The sequence below is a fragment of the Papilio machaon genome, chromosome 23 (assembly GCF_912999745.1).
Source record: "Papilio machaon chromosome 23, ilPapMach1.1, whole genome shotgun sequence".
Classification (NCBI taxonomy): Eukaryota; Metazoa; Arthropoda; class Insecta; order Lepidoptera; family Papilionidae; genus Papilio; species Papilio machaon.
Window position 1 is genome coordinate 1,912,808 of NC_060008.1, and position 14,405 is coordinate 1,927,212.

Genomic DNA, 14,405 nt, shown 5'->3' on the forward strand with positions numbered 1-14,405 from the left:
ACTGAAACAAGACAGTGGAGAGAGAAAGAGAGATTGTAACTTATGTACTACATCTCTCTTTTTGGTCCAGAAATAATTCAATTCGTTAATATTGGTACGCAGCAAAGGTAATTTTGAAATCAGTGCCTGTGCTTTTTATCATAGCAATATATTTCCGTTTTGTAAGTTATTGCCGCAACATTTCTTACAGGCGTTTTAGTATTTCAATTTTCCTTGAAAGATTAATATTACAAATAACTTATGGTCACAATTTTCACAAGTAATTGAAAAAATTAAATAACGGCGTTAATTTGAAATATAAATGTTTTTATTCCAGTGACTGTGTTCAGCTCATTGGCAGCGATAATTGCACTTTCCACGAAAAGGACAAGGCCAAGGGTCATGGCGACTTCTCCAAGATCCCTAACGGAGTAAATGGTGTCGAGGACCGCATGTCCATACTCTGGCAGAAAGGAGTCAACACTGGTATGTAGAAATTAATATCTGTTGTTTTTTTTTTTGTGTATTTATTTTTCTTGTTAAGGTTTTTTTGACAGCAATATTTAACAAAGATATTCTGTAAAATAACTTGCTTGAAAGCATGAGAATATTTTTAATAATTTACTACGCATTTCAAGGTTATTGAAAGGGAAATATTCTCTTTCTGTGCATCCTCTCCTCTGCTGCAATTGTAAATGTCTAAGAATTCAAGTGGTCGCTTTCTCGTTTGCCATATTTTGATTTAAAAAAATGTGTAAATTCAAAGGTTAACCCTTTCTACCCTCAGGCATTATGGACCCGTGTCGTTTCGTGTCGGTGACGAGTGCGACGGCGGCGCGTGTGTTCAACTTGTGGCCACGTAAGGGACGTGTGTGTGTGGGCGCAGACGCAGACCTCGTGGTGTGGGACCCGCGCCTACAGCGCACCATCTCCGCCGCACGACACGCCCACGCCGTAGACTTCAATATCTTTGAGGTAGATGGCGCTACTCTACATCGAAGGACCAAGTACTTTAGCTGAGGAAAGACTTTACTTGTAACTGCAGAGGCTCAAATTTATAACAGACTTAAAGATAATTACGTCACAGTAAAGGATTTCTAGAGAGCGTCGGTGGCTCAGGGGTTGAGCACTTGACTTGTAATCTGCAGGTCCTGGATTCGAATCCCGCCATGTACCAATGTGTTTTTTGATTTACATATGTACATTTATCCGACATTCTTAAGATGAAGGAAAACATCGTGATGCTGCACTTATCTGAGAAGAAATTCAATGATATGTGTGAAGTCAACCCGCACTTGGCCAGCATTGACTATGTCCTAGTCACCTCTAACTTGGGGTAGGCTCCGAGCCCCTCAGTGGGGACGTATAGTGAGCTGTTGATGATAAAAAGATTTTTATGTCCCCTCCCCTGTTGTTATACTTGTGTGACATCTTACCTTGTGTGATATCACATATTTTGCAATTTTACATTAAAAATTTCATGAATTTAATTAAGAAGAAGGTTAGCGTGGTTTGGAGATGTTATGCGGAGGGATGATGTTCATATAAACGAAAAATAAGATTGAATGTGGATGGATATAAAGGTAGAGGAAAGTAGAGTAAAGAAAGTATGGATGGATTGTGTGAAAGATATACGTAAGAAGGAGGTAAATTCAGATATGACGGCTGATAGAGATGTATGGAGAAATACATAATGTGCTGACCCTCAACAGGGATAAGATTGATGATGTATTTTATGAAATTAAAAATGTAGGAAATAAAGATATGAATTATAACTTCCTAAAGTATGTCAAAAACTTTTTGATCCCTCCCCACTTCTTGTCACATATTGTTACACTTCATAAAATCCTCTCTCCCCCTTAATTTATGTATGACACATAAAAGAAAGAGACAGAATTACATCATTATTATCTCTCTTTGTCTTTGTATTTGGAACAAAACACTATGAAATGTGGATTACTAATAAGTTAGTAATCCACATTTCATAGTGTTTTGTTAAGACTTTTACTTAATTGAAACTAAATTAAAATAACTTAAGTTGTGACAATTTCCAGGGTCAGAATGTTGTGGGTAGTCCACAATACGTTGTGGTCAATGGCAGAGTTTGTTTCGACGATGGAGATCTCAGAGTTGTTGAAGGTATTTACTACTTTATAACTTTATTTATAATAGAATTCAAGAAAAAAACCCGCGCGAAACCTTCGAATTTTCTTCGGTTTTTGATTGAATTTGTTTTTTTAATTATTCCTTCGTTTTTTTGCTACTCATAATATGTAAATAAGTAAAATGGCGAATCATAAAAATTCTACAAATTATGCCGAAGCCAAAAATAAAGAATATAATTAAATAATTCATAGAATATTTAAAAAAAAAACATTTATTTTCAGGTTTCGGTAAATTTGTGAAGACACCAGTGATGAGCCCGTATGTGTTCGGGGGCGAAGCGCCCAAAGCCCGCACTCCGGAGCCCCACGCGCCTTCGCCACGCCTTGACTTACCCACCAGGGTCACTAATGGCACTCCCACACCTACTAGTGGTAAATTATTCTATTTAAAATTAATATAATTTGTTTTTAAGTAGAAAGAGTTATCACTTTGTGAGCTGTTTTAATCGCAAATAAAATTTAGCTTTAAGTAATTGAAATAAAGTTTAATTTTACTTTAAACGTCTTTTTTACTCTTTCTCTTCATAAGGATAGACGTAATTAAAATTAAACCTTATTCCAATTTTATAAAGCTCAATTTTATTTGTAACAAAAAATCTGCTTTGCTTATTCACTGTACTTAATAAAATGTCTTTTTATATCATTTAATTTTACAATTTCGTAATATTTATTTAATACAAATTCATACATTTTCTATAGAGCTGCAGTTAGTGAGCAAGCAGTTGGCGGATAGCGCATTGTCTTCAGGCTGCAGCACTCCCACCGGCCGCAAGATGCGGGAACCTGGACAGCGAGACCTGCAGAACTCCACCTTCTCCATCAGCAGTCAGTAGACCTTTTACAGTGGTCCAGCAACATCTATTCCACGACCCACTTGCCCAGTGAAATACCACGACCACATAGAGGCTTCAAGTGGAAGTAATTCCTCGTACAGTTTTATGTGTGTGTCCCGGAGACCTTATTTTAGTCCCCTGTAACTTTCAACCCTTTTCTTATAAGGAAAGGTTGGGAAAGGAATGGAGATTTGATGGTAGAGGGATCGCATAGGAAGGGGAAATATTTTCTTTCTGTTGGTACCCTCCTCTGTTGATTGAGGATGTCAATGGGCAGATCGCTTCGCTTTCGTCGAATTCATGTGACATCTTGATCGTTTGCCATCTTTTAATTAAAAAATCACTGACCATGTTTCTCTTACAATCTATGGTTTGAGGGCGCCACAATCGTTTTTAAAAAATAAAATCCAGTGTTTGAAATTTGATTCATAGGACATAAATGAGGAAGTATTTGTCAATTTCAGTTTTATAATTGAAACAGCGCACTCGGAGAGGTACTCTTGTTATACAAATCTACACTAAGGAACTGCTAAAAATACTATGAGTGTGTTAGCTAATAGTAATCCTTTATTTTATACATTGCAGAGGAATTAGAAGGACCAGAGACGAAGACATCAGTGCGCGTGCGCAACCCGCCCGGCGGCAAGTCCTCCGGCCTCTGGTAAGAACCGGATCATACCGGTATGATCCGGTTTCGTCCGGTCCGAATCGGTCTCCGGCGGCTTACAGCTTAGCTTGTGAAAAAATGTCTTTAATATGTCTTATTTTATTATTTACTTTAAGAAAAAAAAAAGATGAATGGAAAATTATGTTTATTGATTTTTAACACTTTAAAAATGGCAAATGTGAGTCGTTTTTTGACGTATGATATTTATTCTGAAAGCATTTTTTCATAAACGCAAAGCATATTTTTGTTTTGTTGCGAACATATTTACTCTGTTATTTACAGTAACTTAACACAAATCCTTATTAAATCTGTCAAAATGATCACATTATTTACTTATTCGAAGGCAATAGGGTTTATATTTGTTTGTACTTTTGATAGATTCGATGAGGTTTTTGAGTTATCCCTTTGTTAGACTGTTTAAAATAATTGCATGACATTTTTAATTGTTTAATCATTTTAAGGCAATATTTATTCAGTTTCATAGACTGATTTTTTTTTTAAGAATTATATTTAGAATTGACTTTTATATCTCAGGATAGTTTATAGAAAATTGAGGGTTTTTTTTTGGTTTAGAAAATGTGATGTCAAATGGAACCAATGTTTTCTATGTATTTTAATAGATTTATGTGAAATAGGAAAATTGTTTACTGAACAATATTGGAATTTATAGCAAGTTTTAGTTGTATTTAGATTTTAGTTTTCAATAATTGTAGTCGATTTTGAAATAACAAATATTGTTTTTCTTGTTGATTCTTACGCATATAAAAATAGTTAATAATAGAATTTTTATCTTTACATCTCAACACATAGTTTCCCTTCTAATTATTCACGTTTATTGCAAAATATAGTGGCAGAAGTTTTTTACTAATCTTTTGTAATTTTTTACACAAAACTTCCAGACATAATAGAAAAAAAAATATTTCGTGACAAGGCAGTATTATCTATAATCTGCATTTATTGCTGCACTTTAATTTTTTATCTGTGGCCGCACTTGTCAAATCGCTGTCATCGATTAGGGAAGTTTGTACGTTAAAATTATCGATATCGATAAACTTAAATATCGATAGATTTCATTGTTAAAAAACGCCAAAGAGTACTAATAAAAATATGGTAAATAACTTTATATGTTGGATTAAATTTTTAAAACAGGTAAATTTCAGTAATTTCTAATAATTACAAATATCTGACCGTCATGATTATCTAGCATTTTATTTATTCATGCATTTTAAAATAAGCTATTTTTCATTTAATGTTTGTATTTTTTATTTTTCATTGATTACATTTTTTTTATTATTGAATTACTTATAATGACGCCTAATTAAAAAAAAATCTTTTGTGTGTACGTGAATAGAAATATTCAAAAATATTAAAGCTTTTGAAATAATCCAAAATGACTTGTAATCATTCTAATTAAAGTAGAAAACCCCAGTACAAATGTAAAATCACTTTATCTTACAATTTTACACAATTTACTTAACATGTATTTTCTTTATAACTCATTGTCACAAAATAAACAATATAATCATAAAGGATGTTTTATTTTTCCTCACGTAGTAAACATCTATATATATATATAAAAGAAAGTCGTGTTAGTTACACTATTTATAACTCAAGAACGGCTGAATCGATTTGACTGAAAATTGGTGGGCAGGTAGCTTAGAACCAGGAAACGGACATAGGATAATTTTTACCCCGTTTTCTATTTTTTATTCCGCGCGGACGGAGTCGCGGGTAAAAGCTAGTATAAGTATATTAAAACATTTTGTTGTCTCTGGTCATTTCAAAGAGAAATGAGAGAGAACAAGTTTTCATATAAATGGAAAACCCAAAGAAAGAGAAAAAAAATTCAAAATACAATTTTTAAGTTGTTTATTTAAAATAATATTCCTTCCAACTGAACACAAAGTTTATGAGTTCAGACCTAATAATTGAGTTTTCTAATTTGAAAAAATTTTCCCTACAAAAAAAAACATAATCGGCCCGACGCAGGAGCCACTTGTCTTTGCCTCCTTAACAATAAAAACAACCTATAAAATCTATCAACATAAAAGACCTTTCAGAGGTATTGGGTATTAACAAAATACCCATAGTTTTTACAGTTAAATTTGGCACTGAAATATGAAATAGTTTAAAATTACTGTCCATCCATTAAATCCCTGAATATTTTGTAGTTCCAGATGGTTTTGGCACATAGGGTTTTTTGTTATATTACTGTTAAAGCAAAAAAAAACAAAAAAATCTTCTCGATTTGAAAGCAAAATAATATATCATTTTATAATTTCTATAAATTCAGAAATAGTCCTTGAGAAATCATTTTTACAATTGAATGTACTTCAAAAACTATACAATACTCATATAGATCAATATTGCACAGGTTTTTTTTTTTCAAAATCATGCCAAAGATCAAGGAGTCAAAGGAGATTAAAAAAATTCGTCAAATTATTCATATTAACAGATTCAATTATTTGTTTTTTTCAATAAAAATTCAATTTAAAATCACGAAAAACACAATCAGTAATCAGTTTCGATATTGCATTTAACAACATTAAAAATCTTAATTATAACAATAAAAAAAATAGTATTTAACAAAAAATGTTGCATTGGACAAAAATAAACCATCCGAGAACTTATCATGTGATAATTTTTTTATTATTTTATTATATAATAATAAATGCAATAATTATTTTTTTATACCAAAAAACTGTTCTAAATCGTGTATTTATTTACAAACGCGGTCTTCAATAACTGTTAATAATGCATATGAATTCTGATTTTTTTTTTTATATTTTGAGTCAGTATTCAACTAATATTTTTTTCTTTAAACTTCTTTTTTATATAGCAATAATGTATAATATATAAGTAAGTAGAATAGTACACTTATCATCTAATATGACACAGTTAGATTAAAAAACTACATTTTATACAATTACACCGCTCTAGTGTGTACTTACACATATACAGGTGTGTCAGAAGTTGCCTTTTGGATTTTTCTAATTACATAAAATGTACAAAAAAAATCATTCCTTCATTTTAAATAATAAAATCATTGACGCAAAAAATATTTTAAAAAAAATTCCATCATTTACAACATTGTTGTTTAGTCAATATTAAAAAAAAAAAACTTAATTTGCGGTGCATTTTTCAAGTCATAATAACCGAATTTCTAAAAATATTACAATACATTTATTTGTCATTACATTTCAATGTACTTTTGTCAATATTGTTAATAGTATAATATATACAGGGTGTAGAAAATTTGTTTAAACTAACCCATTTTTTTTATTTTGAAATAAAATAATTTCTATTATAAAAAAATCATACAAATCCATTAATCAAAATGCATTAATTGCAATAAAAGTCTGGTAAGTTAAGGTTTTTTTCATTAAAATTATTATTTATTTATATTATTCCAGTAATTTTAGTATTACTCTACTACTTTTGAGTAGTTTTAAAAGTAGTAATAAGAAATAATTTTTGTATCACTTAGTTTTATTACTCTTAAAAGCAAATAAAAAAAAATAATAAAAAAAAAATTCACATTTATTCATACAAATAAAATAATAATAAAATCAATTTTTATTCTTCTTTAAGAAAAAAAAATCCAAAAGGCAATATCCTTAAACACATTTTTTAAATATTTTATTTTGACTCATGCAACTGACGTTCTAGTTCTATTCCTACAGACAGTCTAACAATTCCGCACAACGGAAAAAAAAAACAGCTGTCCCTTTTAGGTCGACTTATTTATACTTTACACAAAATTGACCTTAAGAGACGTACTTTGTTTTTAAAAAAAAAAACTAAAACCTTTTAATCACTACGTGGAACATTCTGGTGCAATTTTGTATAACAGTAGAATTCCACTGTTGTGATAAATGCCATACTAAGAAATATCACCGCAATGAAACTTTACTTTAATGTTGGAAAATTAAAAATATTTCTGAAGAGAGCAATAAAAGGCGAATTACATTTGATTGTAGATTATTTTATACCTTTTAATAGATATAGACAACAATATTGATTTTTATATGTGAAAATTTTTGTGTGCTTTAAATTTTTATAATTTAATATTATCTGTGGTTATTGATGTCTACTAATTATTTACCAAGATTGTTAATTATTTCACTTTTTTTTTAAATGACATTAATTAATTAAAATCTATATGGATGATATATTCAAAAATATATTTTGTACAGAAAATTTTTTAGCTCTGTCTTTCTGCTTAAAGAAAAAGAGAGATTTTGTAAAGATATTTTTTTAAATGGGAATATAATTTTTTTTTTTTAAGTTACTAAAGCAATTAACAATCTCGGTCATAATTTATGATCTAATATAAATGAATTTTAAGTAAAATCTTTTATAAGATGTTGAATTAATCCACTTTTATATTATTCAACGATATACTGTTTAACAATTATAGAGTAAAAAAAAAAATTAAAAGGTGATTTGATGTAAATTAGTGCTTTTGTTGATCAACTATAACTGTTAAGTTATATAACGTTAAATATAATAGTTATTTAAACCGGTTGTACACAATGGCACAAATAACTGTGACTAGTCATTGAATATACAGAAGAAATCGTTTTATACAACATCGGGTTAAATTACAAATTGATTATAAAAGATTATCGGTTACTAAGATTGAATATTTAAGGTATTTTCGATGTTGTTATATCCGATTTCATCTGTAATTCAATGAAAGAGTGGATATTTGAGATCACGATTGACTGGAGTTTGAGATAAAGTGTTTCTATGTGAAGTTGTGTTTAAATTTTTAATTTCACAGAAGTTTTACGTAAATTACATATTAAGTTTTCATGTACATTGCATTCGTATGACATTCAGAAATATCTGACACATGGTGAATGTTTAGGCCATGAAAATTGTCTGCGAAATAAAAACACGACTTCCGTATTACTTAAGAGAAAAGTTGAAAAATAAAAAAAATGTACACAAAATGTCGATATTCCCGAATGTCATACAAGAAAACCCGTGTTATTTAGCACCTGATGAAAAAATATTAAATGTGAATTCTCGAAGTTACTATACAGTTCCTGAACATACCTTGTCATGTCACAACCAACACAACAACGTTCTCACACTCGCCGCTAGATGGCGCTCGCCACAGAGTTACGTCAACGCGCCGATAGATGGCGCTGTCCTCAAACTGATTGTTACTTCAAAATATTGTACTCGTTCCGAGGAACACGAGGCTATGATACAAGATTAAGAAGTAACAATCCATATTTGTATTAGTAAGACATAAATGTGTTTAATGAGGCGAGTGGCGCCGCCTGGCGGCAGATGGCGGGCGGCGGGCCCGGGGGGCGCGCACTGTCAGCACTCGGCAGTCAGTAGAGTGTCACTGTCACTGTCACTGCGAGCGGGCGGGGGGCGGCACTACGACACGGAGATGACCTCGTGCGAGGGCCGGGTCTGCGCGGCGCGCGGCCACGACTGCGAGGTGAGCTGCCCCACGGACAGCGGGTTGTTGGCGTCGCGCGGGTTGGTGCCCACGGGGTGGCGCGGCGTGGGGTGTGCGGGGTGCGGCTGCGGGGCGTGCGCGGGGTGCGCGGGGTGCGCGGGGTCGGGCGCGGGCGAGGCGAGCGAGGAGAGCGCGCTGAGGCCGCCGGGGCTGGAGGCGGAGGTGGGGGGCGTGTCGGGCTCGGCGTCGCTGCTGGCGTCCGACAGCTCCTCCAGCTTCACGTCCTCATCGGAGCAGGGCGAGTGCGCGCCCCCCGCGCCCGCCGAGCCCCCCGCGGACAACCCCCCGCCGCCCCCCGCCGCCGCCAGCGCCTCCATGTAACGAACGCACTTTTTCTTCCGCCTGAAAATAACCGTCACCGAAGTGAGTAACATTTAAAGTGTTACGAAGTCGAACAGACTGAACCGATGTACTCCCTTTACATGTACATATTTCACCTGATCAGTCTATCTTCTTTATAACTCTATGCGACCGTTACGATTGCTCCGGTCCTTCTATGATAAGAATCCTTAGAATTAAATAATAGTTACGATACCACGAAAGTTCACAAATCTATAACAGAAACGTTGTAATAATCCGTTGTTGTAATCTTACCTTTTATCCATTGCAAAATGATTATTTTCGTAACATTTATTTAAATATACATTAGTTTTTACACACTTTGCGTATTTAATAAAAACAAAAAAATTGTAAAAACGTTAACTCGAGACATGCTAATTATTAAAAATAACAAAAAAAATGATATTACTACATCAATAATATCAAATGAAGGCAAACAGAAAACATCCGAACACTCATGCGACGCTAAAAAAACTCAATCAATAGAATTCCGAATAAAGAAAAACATATTAAAATGCGAAAATAAAAATACAAACATCGACAAATTAAAAAAGCACAACTTTCTATTTTGATCAAAGCAGATTATTTTCGACAAAAGTCGATCAAAAACTCAAAGACGAAATTACGACCTTCCAACAAATCATCTATTAGATTAAATGAAACATCTATTAGATGAAATAGAAAAGTTATGGAAACCAATCTACTATAAAAATATTTGTAAACTATTAAAAAATTAAGCTTTTCTAGTTTATTTTAATAATTCATGGATCATTGTTTCACTTTGTAATCCAAAAGTTATAAAAAAATATGACCCAGTTACAAACAAAGGAAAATACTAATTCATAAACTTTCAATAAAGATAGTCTTTAAAAACTTGTCTATTAACGAAACAATTAACAAGATAACGAAAACATCATGCAATCAAAATATTTAAAACTAAAAATAACATTAAAAACCAAAAAAAAACAACAACAATTAACAATATGTTAAACAACTAGCAACGACAAAAACAATGTTACAGTTAAACTGAGAATACTGCAAAACAATAAATCGGCTAAATCCATGCTACGACGTAACTGACCGTACTTCCTTCGGCGTTGGACCGGCACTAGAGGTTGACGTATGTGGGCTCCTGCGCGGGACTGCCCACTAGGCTGGCCCCGGGCAGTGGAGCCTCCGGCCGCAGCAGCCCTAGCCCTCCCGACACCATCACGCTACTTGACTCGGGACTGATGTCCATACAAACGCAATGCACCAACATAAAGTGGTGAAAGACAAATAAGTGAAGATTCAAAGAAAGAAAGAATACATAATGTACCGGAGTTGAAAGTTGAATTAACAAAGATCGAGAAAGAAAAATCAATAAATGACGATGAAAGATAAAATAGCCAATAAAAGGCAAGAAAGATGTGTTAAAAAGAAAAATTGAAATTGCAAAATTAGAACAATTAGTTTACATTTCAATAAAATCAAGGCATTAAAGAAAATATAATAAAATAACATTTAAAGATAGAAATAGAATTTACAAGAAAAGTAAAATGGATGACCAAGAAAAAATGTTGGTAAGTAACCAAAAAAAAAATACAACAGCATCATTAGAAGAATGCAGCAATAAAAGATTAGACAGCAGAAATAATGAACACACAAATAGAAAAATAAACAATTGTAAGATATAAAAAAAATTCGAGTCAAGTGGAGTTTGGTGTATATTTCGTTTCCGATCAATATTCGATTAAAAAAAGTTACCAATAGTGCCAGTCATCCAGCATTGATCCGTGAGAAGCGGCAATCATGAGTGGAAAAAAACATTTCGATAAGTATAAACATCGTCACATTAAATATCTCTGGTCGAGTCCCAAAAAAAATAAGCGAGCGAAATTCAGAAAATGTGTCAAGATTTTTTTGAAAGTTTCCTTCGACAAATGATTGCCTTCCCGCAGCCGATCTGGATTGCCGATGTTCTATTGCCTATTGTTTCACTACCACACTTTGTCTACTTTCAAAAAAATCTATTCCGTGTGCTGTCTACATCGATTCAAACTTATTTCTTTGTGAAAAGACACATTTTCTGAATTATATTTGCTGCTTCGCCGTACACGAATCCTATTTGACCAGACTCGTTTTTAATTAAACCGAAACATTATATCAACGTTAATATTATCAATAACATAAAATACAACAACTACTACAGATTTTTTTGAATAACAATAAAAAAAAACTAATAAGAGAAACAAAAAAAACTGACGACTGGGCTCCTTTTGCCATGATATGTGAAGACGAAAAGATAAGCCAAGTCTTTCCACATAGAAACAATATCATTTTTGAAACGACAAACAAGTTATAGAAAAATTTTGATCAGGTTCAAGCGAAAAATAATAGAAAAAAAAAATTGTTTTCTAAATACGCACCTGCACGGTTTGCACCATTGGTTCTGTTGGTCGAGGCCGTACCTCGCCCGACATTTCTTCAAATTATTTCCTGGAAGTCCCACAGGAAGTTTGTTAGAACACGTAGCTGAATATAATTCATATGATATCGGCACATAACTACCAGGTTGTTTTTATAATCATTAAATATGGATATTTAATAGCAAATTAAAACTTTAACGGCAAATTAACGGTTCCACCGTGTGATGTGGGAAGTTGACTTTCTAAAAATAATGTTAATCAAATTATCTGGTTTGAAAAGCTGCTTTTTTAATACAAATCAAATGCTCTTTACTCTGATCGTTTAGCAAAAATAAATTTACTGTAAATCAAGTTGGAAGCGCCTTAAAAATAATACATCTAATACTACGAGTACAAACAAGCGTGCATGCAACAAACATCTACAAACACGTTAGTCTCATGCGGGAAAAGGGAAAGGGAGAAATAAAAGGGAACAACGGAAAAACATTGGTTTTAAAAATAGCTCACTACTCGCTTTCGCTATCAAAAATGTGCTAACTACGTCATACGGAAAAACAAAACAGTCACAAATAAACATGACGCTTGTAAGCAAATTGAAGCAGAATAGGTTCTCCGGAATCAAAATAAATATGTTGTTTGGCCAGTATCATTGTACAGAACACCGCTGAAGCATCGGCAGCTCGTATCTATGCGGACGCGCTCGCCGCCGCCGCTCTCCTACGCCCTCGCGTCCTCTCCGCTCTCATGCATACAATATGTCTCTACACCTTTGCATATTTCAATATCTCAAGAAGGCTGTCCCAGCCCGCACAGAGCTACCTCCCTGCGAAGCAATTACTCTAATGTTCAAATGTTGACGCATCATGGCGGCAAGGCCGGACTGGTGGCCGCCGGCGGAGCGGAGCGGAACAACAAAAACCGGGACAACCTTCGAAGGAGTGCCACTTACTCAGGATGATTCTCGGTATATATATTTATATAGCGTTGTAATTACAGTAACAAAAAATTATGTATAAATAAATAAATGCGATAAATAGTAAATAAAATAAGAAATGCTGAATAATAAGTCTACAACCTGGACCCCTTCAACCATTATACATTCGGCAGTAACTACGCATGGTTGGCATCAAGTTCAAAGTAATTGAACTCTCGCGGGCCTGGGGACAGGGGACAGGGGTACGGGAGAGGAAGCAGCAGACGTCTCCGAGTTAATCCTTCATTAATTGACCTCATTTTTTAATGAGACGAAGCGCGTGTAGCGCATTCGTTGAGACGTCCGCTGTTCAGACCACGTGTCGGACTTTGGGTATCGTGACTGTGATATTGTGGGCAGCTCGGCTCCGGTGGATCCGGTGACAAGCGTGGTCTTCGCTGCGGGAGAGGAACGGGGAATGGAATGTGTGGAGCGTGGAGGGACGGCGACGGAGCGAAAGGCAGTACCTCCATCGGTTGTCTCCTGTTTTCGTTTCCTCTTCTTGCCCCTTTGCGTATTAGCCCTAGACGACCAATCGGGATAGAGTTGCATGTGCAGCTGGCGTTCTCGACGCGCCAACTCGTAATACTTGGCTTGCTCCTCCCGGCCGAGTGCGTGCCACTGTACCGTCAACGGCCAGCGAATATGGAAAGAAAAGATAAATGCACTTCGACGCGGCCCAAGCGGCTCGCCGTCCTATCCTGGTGCTAGAAAAACAGCCCGCTATACGCGTCCCCGCGGCAATTTTGATCCTAACCGGAATGAGAATGGCCAATTATGTTCCTCCCAGAACCTATTCTGCGGTCGAACGACGCGCCTAGACATAGAACAAACCAATGTTTCCGGGGTGAGGTGAGTGCGGTCACTCGACGTCTACAGTACAGTACACAACACGCAACAGCCGGCCGGCCGCTTTTCTAGCACGGCCCCGGGCGCACGACGGTGCACACGTACACACGCACACACGCACACTCATACGATACGGGACAGGCTCGGGTCGGGTCGGGTCGGCTCGGAACAGAGTCGTCGGAGTGACGCAAGCGGGCGTTAGTAGTGTTAGAGGAGCTCGCCGTCGGCGGGACTCGCGGGACTCGCGGGACGGGAGGGGGAGGTGAAGCGAGTGTACACAAGCGTCGACGTGACCCAGCCCCTTCACAGGTTACAGTTCCTAAGGTCCAATACCTCCCAATTCAGCGGGACCTCGGTCCTTTTTCCGCTTTTTCTTTTTGGAACCGTAACCGTAGTTGTCCCTGGCGCTCCACCCGGGGTATAGCTGCATATGGAGCTGTCTCTCTTGCCGCGCTTTCTCATAGTATTTTGCCTGCTCCTCGCGACTCAACGAATGCCACTGCGTATCGACACGGGTACACCACATTACGGGCGTGCTGCGCCGCTCGCGGCCGCCCAACGCGCGCCGCTCGTTGGACGCTCGCGAGCGGGCGCTCCACACTTGCTACTCTTGTGAGGAATGTCGCCTCGCGTTACGCCGTCGTTATTATTCAATGCATCTAGTTTGATGTGCGATACGGCGCCGGCTCGGGCGCGGCGCGGCATTG

At 35.8% G+C, this 14,405-nt stretch overlaps 2 protein-coding genes across 6 annotated transcripts in view; one reads left to right on the forward strand and one right to left on the reverse strand.

The window, feature by feature from the left end:
• Nucleotides 1-42: 42 nt before the first annotated feature.
• Nucleotides 43-3,642, forward strand: LOC123722326 (dihydropyrimidinase 2-like). The gene is made up of 7 exons (XM_045683796.1): nt 43-107; nt 317-465; nt 767-954; nt 2,034-2,118; nt 2,367-2,516; nt 2,844-2,969; nt 3,563-3,642. Exons 1-7 carry the CDS (start codon nt 43-45, stop codon nt 3,640-3,642), a joined length of 843 nt encoding a protein of 280 aa, XP_045539752.1.
• A 4,530-nt stretch (nt 3,643-8,172) lies between these two features.
• LOC106719867 (protein pangolin, isoforms A/H/I/S) overlaps nt 8,173-14,405 on the reverse strand; it is a 134,040-nt gene continuing 127,807 nt past the window's right edge. For 2 of the 5 annotated variants that reach the window (XM_045683777.1, XM_045683776.1), the window contains exons 10-12: nt 14,032-14,197; nt 11,877-11,946; nt 8,173-9,471 (exon numbers count right to left, since the gene is read on the reverse strand). In XM_045683777.1, the coding sequence (XP_045539733.1) occupies nt 9,045-9,471; nt 11,877-11,946; nt 14,032-14,197 (663 nt within the window). In that variant the 3' untranslated portion in view covers nt 8,173-9,044. The other 3 variants (XM_045683780.1, XM_045683779.1, XM_045683778.1) reach the window with 3 other exon arrangements.